This window comes from Alosa alosa, chromosome 5, assembly GCF_017589495.1.
Source record: "Alosa alosa isolate M-15738 ecotype Scorff River chromosome 5, AALO_Geno_1.1, whole genome shotgun sequence".
NCBI classification, from domain to species: domain Eukaryota; kingdom Metazoa; phylum Chordata; class Actinopteri; order Clupeiformes; family Clupeidae; genus Alosa; species Alosa alosa.
In genome coordinates this window covers 34,739,141-34,756,030 of record NC_063193.1, presented here as the reverse complement: position 1 = coordinate 34,756,030, position 16,890 = coordinate 34,739,141, and the positions used below count along the sequence as shown (strand labels likewise).

Sequence of the window (16,890 nt, the reverse complement as noted above, 5' to 3'; positions counted from 1 at the left end):
GTGTGATGTGTGTGATGTGTGTGCTAAAAGGCAAAGCGCAGCGCATCAATGTGTGTGTGAAGGAAATGATTCATCGAAAGTTACTCAATAACTCGATTACAAAATTACTCCAGGCAAAACCGCCCCTCGGCCTCATAAATCTTCTATGACGCAAAACTATACGCCAAGAGGGGATCTGATTGTTCCACAATGGACCGCTGTTCAGAAGCACACCAGTAGCGGTGGAATCGCGGATAACAGGAGAATGTCTAATAAGACGGGCCCTGGTGATACATTCTCCTGAATTTAGCTACGCTGATTGTGGAGTCAAGATGTCCATAAATGGCAGAGAATGTTCAAAGTTTTTTAAAGTAAAGTTTTGGCATCATTACATACCAAAAAGGAAAAGAACAAGCATCTTGAACCGAAACATCCACTCCATGCTGTTTCACCAAGCGTCAATAAAGTAGGTATATCTATCAATCTATCTAGCCTATCTATCTATCTAACGTAGCCTCCAGCCTACATTGATGTTGGCTGATTTTAATCACATACCGTATTTGTAGCGATGTCGCATAGGCTCTAATGTTTAGTTTTGATGTTTTTAATATGCTTTTTAATAATGTTTTAATAAGCTTAGTAAACTTATTCATCGCTCAATTGCAAGCACAGTATGCTCAAAGAAGAACCCCTCTTTCACACACCATCCTCCCCTCACACATCGCACGCAGCACACACAAACACACAGGTTACTAGGTTACCATACTGAATAGGCTCACCAGAAATATTTTTTTTAGTATTTTAATGGTAAAAATTATTTGTTAGTGTAGCCCAATGCCAAATGCTGCAGGTGTAGAAATCTACATAAAACAGATATTTACTTTTGATGTCAGGTCTAGATTGCTGTGTGTGTGTTTGTGTGTGTGCGAGAAAGTGAGCGTGAGTGTGCGTGTGTGTGTGCGTGAGTGAGGTGTGTGTGCGTGTATGTGTGTGTTTGGTAGCGTGTGTGTGTGTGTGTGTGTGCATGTGAGGTGTATGTGTCTGTGTGTGTGTGTGTGTGTGTGTGTACTGCATGTGTGTGGATGTGTGTGTGTGTGTGTGTGTGTGTGTGCGTGACAGTGTGTGTGTGTGGCTAAAAGAAAAGGCAGTGTGTGTGTGTGTGTGCCACAGGTGTATGTATGTGTGTGTGTGTGTGTGTGTGTGTGTGTGTGTGTGTGTGTGTGTGTATGTGTATGTGATGTGTGTGTGTGTGCTTGTGATGTCTGTGTGTGTGTGTGTGTGTGTGTGTGTGTATGTATGTGAGTGCATGCGTCTGTGTGTGCGTGGTGTGTGTGTATGCGCAGTGTGTGCCTGGATGTCTGTGTGTGTGTGTGTGTGTGTGTGTGTGCAGGTGTGTATGCATGTGGGGAGTGTGTATGTGTATGTGTCTGTGTGTGTGTGTGTATGTGAGGAGTGTGTGTGTGTGTGTGCGGTGTGAGTGTGAGAGGTAAAGCCAGGAGGGAGTGTGTGTGTTTGTGCTGCAGAGCATGTCTGTGTGTGGTGTGTATGTGTGTGTGTGTGTGTGCGTGTGTGTGTGTGTGTGGGTGCATGTGTGTGTGCGTGTTTGTGTGTGTGTGTGTGCATAAGGCATGTATGCAGTGTGTGTGTGTGTGTGTGTGTGTGAGGCAGGTGTGGTGCAGTGCAGGAGAGTGTGTAGGTGTGTGTGTGTGTGTGTAGTGGGGTGTGTGTGTGAGAGGTAGTGTGGGTAGGTGTGTGTGTGTGTGTGTGTGTGTACTCACAGACTCCAGCTGTTTCCAGGAGTTCTCCATATGCTGCTGCGCCCGCCGGCCATCATGGAAGTGCTGCCGGACGAGAGGAAAGTCGTCAGCAAATAAAAACACACACACACACACACTCACACACGCACACACACACACTCTACACACACACAAACACACACTCACACACACACAAACACACACACAAACACACACACACACAGACACACACACACACACAGACAGACACACACACTCACACACACACACACACACACACACACACACAGACACACACACACACACACACACTCACAGAGACACACACACACACACACACACACAGACACACTCACACACAAACAGACACACACACACACACACAGACACACACACACACACTCAAACACAGACACAGACACAGACACACACACACACACATTGACACACACACACACACACAGACACAGACACACACACACACACACACACACACACACACACACACACACACACACACACAGACACACACACACACACACACACACACTGAGACACACACACACTCCTCACACACACACACACACAGACACACACACACTTCAACATCGCAGATCACGCAAACACACAACACTGGTCCGAGAATCACATTATTCACACGCCACAGACGAATACTCTGTCTGTGGTCGGTATGTTAAGTGAGCCTGTACAGAACAGAACAGGACCAGTCCAGGCAGGTCATGGGGTGGGGCTGACGCTTAAGCTGATTTCATGTGGGGTCACTCTTTGCCAGGACAACAACAGGGGCTTATTGTGGGGAGGGGAGCTGAGGGGTCAGGTTAACAGCCCCCCAAACCAAAAAGTCAGAACCAGAACGGAAATATCTTTGGTGTGCATGTGTGTGTGTGCTGCCAGTAGCCATTACTGGACCGAATCTGCAAGTGTACTTTGATCTGTGGATCGCATTTGCATGTGTGTGTGTATGTCTGTCCAAGGAGTCAGGGTAATTTGGCTTGACACTTCTGACACACACACACAATGCTCTGCTCATCCAGCATCACTGAGAGCATTACCCACAATGCACTTTGTGTGTGGGGGGTGGGGAGATAGATGGAGAACAAGGGAGGCAGGGAAGAGAGAAGAGGAGAGGAGAGGAGAGGAGAGGAGAGGAGGGGGAGAAAGAGGGAGGAGAAGAGGAGGAGAGGAGAGGAGAGGAGAGTGAGGAGAGGAGGTGGGAGAGGAGAGGAGAGGAGGTGGGGAGAAGAGGAGAGAAAGAGGTGAGGAGGAGAGAGGAGGAGAAGAGAGAGGGAGGGGAGAGGAAAGAGGAGAGGAAGAATGGATACCTTTTTCCTTTTGAGACAGTGCATTAGTGTTTGTACACTTTCACACGGCCTCTTGGCCTGCCTGTTCCTCCCTTGCTCTTACCCTCTCCCTCTCTCTCTCTCTCTCTACATCTTCTCTTCCTCTCTACATCTTCTTCCTCTCTCTCTCCATCTTCCTCTCTCTCTCTCTCTACATCTTCTCTTCCTCTCTCTCTCTCTCTCATCTTCTCTCTCTCTCTCTACATCTTCTTCCTCCTCTCTCTCTCCCTCTCTCATCTCTCCTCTCTCTCCTCCTCTCTCTCTCTCCTCGCCTCTACATCTCCTCCTCTCTCTCTACATCTCCTCTCTCTCTCTCCCTCCTCCTCTCCCTCCCTCTACATCTCCTCCTCTCTCTCTACATCTCCTCCTCTCTCTCTCTCTCCCTCTCCTCCTCTCTCTACATCTTCCTCCCTCCTCCTCTCTCTCTCTCTCTACATCTCCTCCTCTCTCTCTCTCCATCTCACTTCCTCTCCATCTCCCTCTATATTACCCTCTCTCTTCCCCTCTCCATCTTCTCCCCCTCTTTCCATTTCTCTCTCTCTCTTTCTCTGGCCCGCGTTACTTCCAGCCACCAGCTCCAGACAGAGGGCCTGTGCACGCTCCCTCTGACCCCAGCACGAGAGCCCCTGAGGGGGGAGGGGGAGTGGTGGAGAGGGGGCGACCTGGATTCATGACCCACTTCAGCCTCCCGGGGCACAGGGGAGCAGAATGCAGCGCAGGCACTTGTGCAAGATCATCAACAACGAAATGGCACACTTGCAACGGGTAACACAACACACACTTGTGACGGGTAACACAACACACTTGTGACGGGTAACAACACACACTTGCGACTGGTAACACAACACACTTGCGACTGGTAACACAACACACTTGCGACTGATAACACAGTAACACAACACACTTGCGACGGGTAACACAACACACTTGTGACTGGTAACAACAAAGTTTCTTACGTCCCATGTCTACTTAATTATAGTCATTCTTGTTGGATAGCTTACACATTGCGCAATTACTATACAGCCTGTCCAAATATAGCATTTAGGGATCATTATTTGTGTAGCCTAAAGTGAATCCATAGGCTACTCAATATTGACATGCCATGTTTATTACATTTTCACATATGAACATCACATTATAGGATTGTTAGACAAGGGGCAAACTTTTACACCACCATCCCCAAAATGTGATCCCAACCAATGAAATACATTTGCTCCTATAACTAGGGTAGGTGAGGCGCGTTCCCCAACAACTTCTTTTCCTCTGAGGGAATGGCCAATCTTCATCAACGACATACCACTGTACCCACACGGTTCCGCCTGTAACGTGAACCTAATAGCTTAACACTTAGCTGGAGCCGGAAATAACACCCATGAAACGCCATTTTTATAAAGATGGCCGAAGTAGCTAGCCTAGCATGGGCCATTGAAATGAATGGGGGCGGGACTTAGTCACTCTCCCCAGTTATATATAACATGGTACACACTAGTGTTGCACGGTGTATCGATACTAAAAAGGTATCGCTGATACCTTCACGCAAAAAACGACAACGCATTTCAGACGCTTTAGAATCGAGTACTTTATTAAAATAATAACAATCTATGTATGTGTGAACTGTTCACTCACTGCCCTGTAACGATCTAGGCAAGTGGGCGGTCAAGCAGGCAGCTCTGAGTGAGTGAGTGCACAGCCAACGCCAACATAGTTCTTTGCCTTGTGGATAAAACAAAAGGTGCAGTGAAATCTGCAACTATTTCGATAGATCGCTAATTAAGGCAAGGTACACAAGTCATTTAAAAGCAGTATTAATGATGGAACTTGGCTAAACACCCGCAGACATATCCCAACATTTTTAAAGAGTTCAAAGAACGACATAGGTTAATGAATATGCTATAGAAAACACTCCACTACATGGTTAGTGCCAAGTTCTTCTCTTTGTTTTAGTCTAGCTAAGTGAAACGAAAATGGTTCCTGGGATAAAGCCAAAACCTTCATCATCAATGAATTTTGACGACATAACAAGCTGTAATCATTTTGACGGTGACATAACGAGCTGTAATCAAAGGTGCTAACGGATGAAAGCGCGAATGTTCACGCCTGAATAACAGCTCATAACTGTAAACAATCTATTTCATGTTCGGTCAGTAGCCTACTGGTAATATTTGTCATGGCATGTAGACTGTAATTTGTTCAACTAGATGTACCGCGACATGGGTACAGTAAAATATGACCGCCAGTCCTGTACATCCGTTCCGGCGAAAAAACAAATCACACTTCAATTTGTCTCCATATTTTACTCCAACCCCACTCTTGAAACTTTTTGTGTATGCTTGTTTGGCATGCCTGAGTGTATTGTGTGGGCTGCACAGAAAGTAGCCTACTGGTGCTGAAAAGGTGAATAGATTGTAGAATAGCCAAAGAAGATGTAGCATTGTTATAAAACCTTTAAAATCTCTAAACAATCAGAAGTAGGGTTGTTCATCACAGTTCATCCATTGCAACTGATTGATGAAAGGTCACTTACACCTGTAGGCTACATTGTATTTGGGAAAAGCAAAAGGTATCAGCATAATGTTTATTATTTATTATTATTTTTTTTTATGTATTTATAAACAAAAAACATCTCTGTCAGTTCCATGCGTTTTCAACAGCTATCAAAACAAAGGTCATTTTGGATGGATGGATTTTTGTGAATGTTTCTTCTTCTACATAAGATTTTAGTCATCTTTAGTTCATGTAATACTTTATTGTCAATGCACAAATTAAGTAACAGTAGTCTGAAACGTTATTGTTAATGCACAAATTAAGTAACAGCCTAGTCTGAAACGAAATGCTGTTTTACATCTAACCAGTGGTGCAAATAACTGACATGTCCAAATGGACCTTTGATGAAATGCGCGCCGCTAGACTGTTCATACACATTTTAACGGGCCAAAGTTGAAGAGCTTTTGTCCGTTATTGTTCGCGTCACAAAATATAGGCTGATTCATGTCCCTTGCATTGTTTAACTGAGGTCCATGGCTAGTCTGGCTTTCATCAGACCAAGCTCAATCTTTTAAGAAATCAAAATAAATAGCGGGCAGATCACGCTGGGTTCACTCCAGCCTAGTCCATAGGCAAACCGATATTGTTTTAATTTTCCGATTGAGATATACATTCTGGCTATTCTAAAATGCAAAATGCATCAGGAGTTATGACAAAACGTAACTAACAAACTAGATCCTAATAGAAAGCTGTTAGCTTCCATAAGCTACAGGTAGGATTATAAGGTGTGGGCCTATTTACAAACATAAATTGTCAATAGGCTATGCTGGCGACACAAATAAAATCTCCTTTGAAACCAATGGCTTCGCCTTTACAGTATCAAAAGCCGGACTTAAACTGTCATATTGTGGCGAAAAGTTGTAATAACATTCACGCAGCTCCATGGAGTCAAGGAGCTGAATGAAGTAGCCACTTCTAAATGGGACCCACTACACAGAAGCTTAAGGTGTTTTGCTAAAGCAGCCATAACAGTACATAATACATGGATACTACACACGTGCTTTTAATTTCACAGACTACAACTACTAAGCTGTAATCAAAGCACATCGATTCCCCTCTCACACCCTGCACGCACTTAAAACAAAAATAAACAGGCCTCCAGTCTCACGATGTATAGGCAAAACTGTATCAGACCCGGTGTAACGCTGGTAAATCTTCCATTGCACAGAATGATTTTGTAGCACGGCAATAAATGACAGTCGAAAGATACAAACAGTGCTGTTGTACATTTGTTTGGTATAACCGCATTTATAGTTTTCTACAAATGCAATCAATCAAATGCCTCCATCACTCAACCAACGCTAACGGTAACATTACCTAGGTCCTTATTGATATTACAAGATTAAGCATTACCTGCAGTAAAACCAAGCATGTCCGATAAACATCCTCAGATTTATTTCGGCTTCCAAGAAGAAATGGGAATTACACTTCATGTGAACATCGTCCTATCCTTATTAGATGTTCCGCTGATTAAATTACAGTCCTTGTGGGAAGGATCCATTGTTTTTCCAACCCACTTTTAACTTCCAACAAAATTACGTCTCACTGCAACGATGCGCCATCTAGTGGACAAAGCGACTACTTCTGCCAATACTGAAAATGCAGCCATGATGATGATGATGAATATTTATTTTGGGTTTCTTTTAATCCTACTGAATTTGTAATTATGTATGGCCGTTCTAATACCGATAGTATGGGTGCCTGTGTGTGTGCATGTGTATATGTGTGCACTGCCATTTACAGGCCAATGAGTGTACAGTCACTAAATGTACACATAACCTAATTTTTTAGACCCCCATGGATGAAATTCTACAAAACTTGGCATACCCCCAGAGAATGCCAGGTCAATCATACACATAAAATTTGGTGCAGTTCTGAACATCTTAACTGAAGATAGGGCGATTAAAGCAGAATAATATTGCATTTTCATTTTTACCGGGTGGGGTGCAAATCACAAATGAGTGATTATGAGCCAGGTTGATGTGGGCCCTTGAGACCAACATACCATAAACGATTCTTCATCCTCAGTGCCACGGTTCAGGTAGTTATTTAGGAAAACGCTTTTTTTGTTTTGCGGTTTAGGGGCCCAACAAGGGGTTGGTGGTGGTCCCCGGGGACGAAATTAAATTTTTCCGTAAAAGTCTAGTGGGGCTACATACCCACTAAATTTCATGTACCCCGGTGGTTCGGTGTCCCGGGTATCAATGACCAAAAATTCAGGAGTAGATGGGGAAAAATTCTTGAATTGTGTGCATGTGTGTGTACAAATTTATGTTTATGTGTGTGGTGTATTATTATTGTGTGTGTATGTGCGTGCTTGTGTGTTTGCCTGCGTATGTGTGTTTGTGCTACTGTGTGAGTATGTGTCATTCGTATGATTACTGTAAATGTATGTGTGTGCGTGTGTATCTGTTTATGCACATGTGTGCACATGGAATGGGTTAACATGACCCCTGGAGGCAAACATACGGAAAAATTGGTCATCTAGGCCCTACATTTCTCAAGATATTCACAGAGAACTGTGTCTGCCCTACCCTCCTTCGGGGGTCCAGTCCAGCGGGGGCTACAGATCAAAGCGAAGAATGGCCGGTTCCATGCTATCCATGTGGGGTACATGCCCACCAAGTTTAGCGTGTACCCGGTCTTTCAGTGTCCGGGGAATCCTTGTTGGTGTACGTCACTAAATGTACACATAAATTATTTTATTGTAAGGCCCCCATGAACGAAAGTACTCAAAACTTGGCATGCATTCGGAGGGTGTCATAATGATCCTACACTTCCTATTAAATTTGCAGTTTTGACTATGTTAGGTCACAGATACCTTCAATTACAACACCTCATTTTTACTTTTTTGTGTTTAACTAGGTGGCTATACATGAAATGAGTGGTTATGGAATGGGTTGACATGGCCCCTTGAGATCAACATACAAAAAAAATGGTCCTCCTAAACCCTCACGGTTTTGAGATATTCACAGAAAACTGTGTCTGCCCCTACCCTCCTTTTCGGGGGTCCAGTCCAGCGGGGGCTACAGATCAAAAGAAAAAGCGATGGTTCCATGCTATCCATGTGGGGTTACATGCCCACCAAGTTTTCGTGTACCCGGTCTTTCAGTGTCGGGACTCATTGGCGGAAATTTGGGCATGCGAAAAAAAAAAAAAAAAAAAAAAAATCTGACTAAACCTATATGACCGCCCGGCTGCTTGGCGGTCATAATAATTATTGCCCAGATGTAGGATAGGCTACCGAAATGCGCTAATTAAAGCCCACAGCATATAATACCACTGCAGCATGTTGAGTCCTAATAATAATGGCGGTATTGTTACAGTGCGTGCTAGCAAATCATGTTATCAAAGAAATAGAGCGTAATGTAGAAATGCACACAGATATATTGCAACAGGTAATGGTGTAGGCCTGGCCGAAGACCTGAGTTGTTGGAGCGTCGTACTTGTACACTGGCGCAGAAGACTATCCTCACATTTTCCCTTTGCAACTGCCAAAGAAATCCCATGAACACGGGAAGGCCTAGGGGTAGCCTATACTGTACATCAGATGGCCTAAAGATTAGGCCCCTCTGCATAGCATTCAGTGATTTGCATGCAGTAATTTTAACACTGACCTTGATCTAGCCTAGTTTGGCTATTTAAAGCTACTTTAGTGTACACAATGTAAATGAACTGTAACAAACAATAAAGGACTTAATCACAGAAAGTAGGCCTACTATTTTACTGACTATAAAAAAATAATAATTATGTAGGAAGTTTAGAAGTTTAGAACCCAGAATTGACCTACACACTACAAAAGTGCACCAAATTCAACACAAATGACTCAATACACTTGGAGGAGGTATGAGTCCTTTCTTCTCCAGATATCTTAGGATTTTGCCGTAGTATCGTTTTAGTGTCGAGCATCGTGATATTTATGGCAGGTATCGTATCGAAGTCATAATTTTGGTATCGTGACAACACTAGTACACACACACACACACACACAGACACACACACACACTCACACACACACAGACACACACACACACACACACACACACACACACACACACACACTCACACACACACACACATCTTTCTGCAGTAGGACAGGGACCCTCTTTGGCAGGATGGGATTAGATTCCGTTTAAAAGATTATCTGATGCCCCGATCGCTGGATGGCCTTTCCTTTCTGACCCCGCTGGCCAGTCCGAGCGCAGACTCACCGACTTCCTCTCAGCTTTGAGCTCCTGAACGTGGCGCAGCAGCTCCGAGAGGATCTGTGTGTTCAGGTTCTCCGCGATGACCTCGTGCTGCCCCGCATAGTCGTTCAGTTCGTTCAGGGTCATCAGAAAGGCCCGGCATGAAGAGTACCTGTGGAAATACACACAAAGCATCACAAATCACACACACACACATACACAAACACCAACGTCACTGGACAATCCCACACCAAGTATTTCTGGACAGTCCCACACCAATGTCTCTGCTCTAGCAAAAACATGCATGCAATGTTATGCGTTTATGACACAGGCATGCAATGTTATGCGTCTATAAGCATGCATGCAATGTTATGCGTCTATAAGCATGCATGCAATGTTATGCGTCTATAAGCATGCATGCAATGTTATGCGTCTAAAAGCATGCATGCAATGTTATGTGTCTATGACACATGCATGCAATGTTATGCGTCTATAAAACAGTTTGTAAAATGAATATCTGAGTTTGAAGTTACAGTATATTTCCAACCAATTTCCAAAGGACACATATGAAACACAATAGAAATCAGGCTGCTGATCTGATAAAGGACACATATGAAGCACAATAGAAATCAGGCCGCCATTTCCATGCCAGATGTCCACTCCATACAGCCCAGTGATGCGCAGACAGTATAGAAGACCAAGCGACTGCACACATCAGATTACTGGCCATAAACATTGCTGACATCATCACACATCTCCATAAACACTGATGACATCACACAGGCCATAAACACTGCTGACATCACACATGTCCATAAACACTGATGACATCACACATGGCCATAAACACTGCTGACATGATCACACACGTCCATAAATACTGCTGACATCATCACACATGTCCATAAACACTGCTGACATCACACAGGGCCATAAACACTGATGACATCACACATGGCGCTCCTCACACACTTAATTCAGTTCGGCTGACTCTGCTTAACCTCCGCTGTGAAATGGGCTTCATTTGAGCACTTTCTCTATTACAATACAGCACCAAGAATATTTAATTAGACATCTCTGCGGAGGCAAGCAAATTTACACTCCTGAAACATGCTTCCTACAGTGAGATGGAATAAGTATGCACATGTACACTACTGAAACGAGCTTGAATAAGTTGGAATAAGATGGAATAAGTATGTAGTATGTAGTATCCATGTAGTATGTGGTATGTATGTAGTATGTAGCATGTATGTAGTATGTAGTATGTATGTAGTATGTAGTGTATGTAGTATGTATGTATGTAGTATGTAGCATGTATGTAGTATGTAGTGTATGTAGTATGTAGTGTATGTAGTATGTATGTATGTAGTATGTTTGTAGTTTATAAGTAGTATGTATGTAGTATGTAGTAGTATGTATGTACCCCTCCAAGCCTATAGTTATATAGTTACCCTTTTGTAGCCTATAGTTTAGTATATGTTTTAAAATATTAATTGCTTAAAAAATACTTCTAATTTGATGCTGTTGACCAAATGTATAAAGTGTGCACTGTCGCTTTAACGTTTTTAAATTCCCGTAATTCCCGTTTATTTCTCAGTGATCTTCTGCCTGCTCCACTATGCCGCTATATGGCTAGTGCTGTACCTACGGCTGGGCCCTCTCACAGTAGTGGGAACTACTGCTGCCTTCATGATTTCCTTTTAAAAGTTTATTTTAAAAGTGAGATATCAATTATCAACAATGACAAGCCAGCTGGAACCTGCGGCTCTCTCTCCCTCTCGTGAGCGCAGACGCGTTCCCAATTAAATGGAGCATAACGTTCACGTTGCATAACGTTAGATCTGCTGCAAAGGAGATAACTAAGAGTAGGCCTATCATCTCTATTTAACATGATGTTTTGGACATTGACATTGTAAACTTTCTCTAAGGAGAGTGAAAAGCCGTTTGCAGTAAAGCTAACCAACGTCGTCTCTATCGTAGGAAAAAAAATAGCGAGCAGCCTGATAACCAAATGAAATGCTCGGCGGGCCGCAGTTTGCCCACCTCTGATGTAGCATGTATGTAATATGTAGTATACAGTACATGTAGTATGTAGTATGTATGTAGTATGTAGTATGTATGTAGTATGTAGTATGTATGCAGTATGTATGTAATATGTAGTATGTATGTAGTATGTAGTATGTATGCAGTATGTATGTAATATGTAGTATGTATGTAGTATGTTTGTAGTATATATGTAGTATGTAGTATATGTAGTGTGTAGTATGTAATATGTAGTATGTATGTAGTATGTATGTAGTATGTCAATTGTTCATTCTAATCCTTTCAGTGGAAAGCGCTTACTTGTACTCCTCCTCCTCTCTGGAGTTTTTCTTGGGTTGATATTTCTTCGACAGATTTCTGCAGGGGGAGGAAAAACATTAGAGATTAGGAGATGAGATTAGAGATTAGAGATTATGTTTTTACACACATATTGAAGGGGCATGACACAAAACAAAAGCATTTACTTCAGTAGACGATTTAATATGGGACACACCACCCACAACGTGCCTCAGAAAAAGCAACAAGAAATGGGTCTCTTTTTCACCAATCAGGACTGAGCTCACTCCACAGACCACCAATCAGGATTCTGCTCACTCCACAGACCACCAATCAGGACTGAGCTCACTCCACAGACCTCCAATCAGGACTGAGTTCACTCCACAGACCTCCAATCACTAAGACGGTACTGAGTACCCATTTATCACTAAGGCAGTACTGAGTACCCATTTAGCACTAAGACGGTACTGAGTACCCATTTATCACTAAGACAGTACTGAGTACCCATTTAGCACTAAGACAGTAGCACTAAGGCAGTACTGAGTACCCATTTAGCACTAAGGCAGAACCCAATTAGTCTAAAACCAACAAAAGGGGTCATATTATACTATTTGTTATTCTAAAGGTAAAAGACCTACACTGTTGCTTTACGGCCCACCTGCAGCCATGTTCATTTACTGTGAGCTGCAGCAGTGAGCATCACTGATTCCAGTCCCGACAGAATGACTTAGTGGATGGAGCAGCTCATGGACGTTACTGTGGACATACAAGCAGAGTGGGACCGAGAGGACGGCCATACATCACTTCCTGAGAGGACGGCCATACATCACTTCCTGAGAGGACGGCCATGCATCACTTCCTTAGAGGACGGCCATGCATCACTTCCTGAGAGGACGGCCATGCATCACTTCCTGAGGACGGCCATACATCACTTCATACATCACTTCCTATGGAGCAGTGGCAGGTGGACATCACAACAGCTCACTCTTACTCATCAGTGTTTCCCATACATTAACTTATTTGTGGCGGCCCACCACAATATCAACATTGACCACCACACAATGATTTTCCATGTTGTACTATTTCAATTGGATGGACTTCTTTCATTGTTTAGCTATGTGCACCTTTGTAAAGCCTCTCCTTGTTTCTCTGTCTCTCAATGAAGCTACATGCATGTTTAAAGAACAACATTAACAACATTAACAACATGAACAATCCTGCAAGGCATAGAAGAGTAGTAAGGGCCAAATTGTGCTTAAATCTGTCAACACTTAAATCAATGCTTAAATCTGTCAACACAATATCAACACTGACCACCACACAATGATTTTCCAGGTTGTACTAAATTGTACTTAAATCTGGTTAGCATCATAACTACATGGTGCTAATTGTTAAAAACTGTTGTTTTCAAGTTAATTCTGCAAACCAACCACTACAAATGGAATTCAATTCTGTGGGAAACACTGAGAGCTTGTGTGAAGGTGTTTTACAGAACCCTTAGGAAGCCCCACTAACATCTGTCAAATTAACAAACATACACAGACATAGAACAAGTTAAATGTTTTGTATTGTTGTAAATTACATCTGTATCGGTAAATCTGTTTGTAAAACAGAATGGCCAAGAATTTTAAGTAAACTTTGTAGTTTGCTCAACAAATAGCCGGTTTATTCTCCACACTGCCGAGAACATAACAGGTAGCTGTGCTGTAATTCCATACACCTCCCCCACCTCGACTCCTTAACAGACCTGTGCTCGACTCGTGGGTTTAGACTGCGCTAGCAACAGACGTTAGCACTCGTGGGTTTACACTCCTTGCTAGCGTGCCCAGAAACCTGGGCATGTGCCAAGCTGAACCACGCAGGGTCTGAACATAACGCAGGTAACAGGTCTGAACATAACGCAGGTATAAGTATATATAAGTATAAGTATATATACTCTTTTGATCCCGTGAGGGAAATTTGGTCTCTGCATTTATCCCAATCCGTGAATTAGTGAAACACACTCAGCACACAGTGAACCCACAGTGAGGTGAAGCACACACTAATCCCGGCGCAGTGAGCTGCCTGCATCAACAGCGGCGCTCAGGGAGCAGTGAGGGGTTAGGTGCCTTGCTCAAGGGCACTTCAGCCGTGCCTACAGGTCAGGGTTCGAACCGGCAACCCTCCGGTTACAAGTCCGAAGTGCTAACCACGCTAGCCACGGCTGCCCCCAACCAGGTAACAGGTGTGATCATAACGCAGGTAACAGGTCTGAACATAACGCAGGTATAACGCAGGTAACAGGTCTGAACATAAAGCAGGTATAACGCAGGTAACAGGTCTGAACATAACGCAGGTAACAGGTCTCATCATAACGCAGGTATCAGGTCTCATCATAACGCAGGTAACAGGTCTGATCATAACGCAGGTAACAGGTCTGATCATAACACAGGTATAACGCAGGTAACAGGTCTGATCATAACGCAGGTAACAGGTCTGATCATAACGCAGGTATAACGCAGGTAACAGGTCTGATCATAACGCAGGTAACAGGTGTGATCATAACGCAGGTAACAGGTGTGGTCATAACGCAGGTTAACATGTCTTCCTAGCTCACTTCTGCAGGCAGTGCCAGTCTGCTGGGTCTGTTGTCTGTCTGTCATCGTCTTCTCCTCCTGCTGGAGTCTATGTCTCCCCACTGTGCCTGCATGTTATCTGAGACGGCACCTGAGCTACTCTTCTCTTAAGCCGGCCATCTGCACCTGAGCTGTCTCTATTGCTGACCTGGTGATCGTGGCCTACCTGTCTGTCTGTCTCGTTTGCTAGCTCTTCTCCACTGTCTCATGGCTGGTGCTAACCTGTCTATCTGTACCTGTCTGTCTCTCCTGTGCTCGTCTGTCTGTCTGTCTGTCCTGTGTGCCAGTGTGTCTGTTATGTGTGGCGTTGTGTCTGTGCTCCTGTCTGACTGTCTGTCCTGTATGGCGTTGTGTCTGTGGTGTGTGCACTCCTCTCCTATGCTTAGTGTCTGTGTGGCGTTGTGTCTGTCCTGTGTGGCGTTGTGTCTGTGTCCTGTGTGGCGTTGTGTCTGTGCCCTGTGTGGCGTTGTGTCTGTGTCCTGTGTGGCGTTGTGTCTGTGCCCATCCTCAGCACCCTCCTCTACCTGCAGTCAGATATGGAACTCTTCTGTATTCCACAGACTACCACCTATATTCTCTCCCTCCCTCTCTGTCTGCTCTTACTCCCTCTCTCTCTCTCTTTTTCTCATTCTCTCATTTCTCTCTCTCCCCCCTCTCTCTGTCTTTCTCTCTCTCTCCCACTCTCTCTCTCTTGCTCTCTCCATCTGTCTATCTCTTTCTCTCTCTCCCCCTCTCTCTCTGTCCATCTCTTTCTCTCCCTCTCCCCCCACTCTCACTCTCTCTCCCTCTCTCTCTCTCTCTCTCCCTCCCTCCCTCTCTCTCTCTCTCTCTCTCTCTCTCCACAGCCTGCTATGTTCACACCCTCCTTCAGTCTCCTCCCCTGAGCTCTGTGTGTTGCTAGGCAGATCACCAGTGTGCCGCCTCGTGTCTTATTGCTACGGCAACGCACACAGCATCTCAAAGCTGACCTACAGCAGAGGACATGCCCATCCCATAACAACCAGTTTCTACGGTAACAGATAAGCGAGCATGCAGGGCAGAGGTGATTACAGTTAACCTGCCCGTCCCCAGCGGCCTTTAAAAAGCCATGTGTTAGCGTTAGCTTAGCACCACTAGCGCAAAGAATGCTAATTACGGTGAAAAGTGCCAGTGCCCCCACCCCACACACACACACTGTGAGTACTTAAATGCAGCATTTCACACACACACACAAACACACACACACAAGCACACGCGCACACTCACACACACACAAGCACACGCGCAAATGCACACTCACACACAGTCACACACACATACACACACACACACTGTGAGTACTTAAATGCAGCATTTCACACGCACACACACAAACACACACACAAACACACACACACACACACAGGCATACTCACACTCACACACACACACACGCATACTCACACACACTATTACGATTTCTGCATTGTTACAGTCTCTGGCCCTCTGCACCACCAAATAAGAGGAGTCAGTGCACCAGAGGCTGTGGCACCACCCAGACTAGACACACAAATACACTGAATGCACAAATAGACTGAATGCACAAATACACTGAATGCACAAATAGACTGAATGCGTGTGTGTGTGTGTGACAGGCAGCCCCCGCCCCCCTCTGCTCCTCCATGTCAATCAGTTCTTTAGTTGCAGGCTACATCAGCTCCATCTCAGTCAGGCTACACTGTTCCTTGCTCCTTGTGCGCGTGTGTGTGTGTGTGTGTGTGTGTGTGTGTGTGAGGGTGTGTGAGGGTGGTGGGGTTGGAGATGAGTGTGTATACTTTTCCATAAGAGTGGCTGCTGAGATACCTTATGGAATGCTGAAGTAACCAATGTTTTCCATACAGTGTGAGTGTGTGTTCCCTAACTAAACATATAGGACTATAGTACAGTACTGTAGGAACCTACATATATAATAAAATATAGGACTATAGTACAGTACTGTAGGAATCTAAATATATAAGAAAATATAGGACTATAGTATAGTACTGTAGGAATCTAAATATATAATAAAACATAGGACTATAGAATAGTACTGTAGGAATCTAAATATATAACAACATATAGAACTATAGTATACTAAGTATAGTACTGTAGGAATATAAATATATAATAA

At 44.0% G+C, this 16,890-nt stretch overlaps 1 protein-coding gene across 1 annotated transcript in view; it reads right to left on the bottom strand.

Moving 5' to 3' along the window:
• The window catches only part of fnbp1a (formin binding protein 1a), a 51,882-nt gene that overhangs the window by 31,257 nt on the left and 3,735 nt on the right, over window positions 1-16,890 (bottom strand). The window contains exons 3-5 of the mRNA XM_048243629.1: window positions 12,172-12,228; window positions 9,853-10,000; window positions 1,758-1,820 (exon numbers count right to left, since the gene is read on the bottom strand). Coding sequence (XP_048099586.1) covers window positions 1,758-1,820; window positions 9,853-10,000; window positions 12,172-12,228 — 268 coding nt within the window. The remainder of the gene's footprint in view (window positions 1-1,757; window positions 1,821-9,852; window positions 10,001-12,171; window positions 12,229-16,890) is intronic.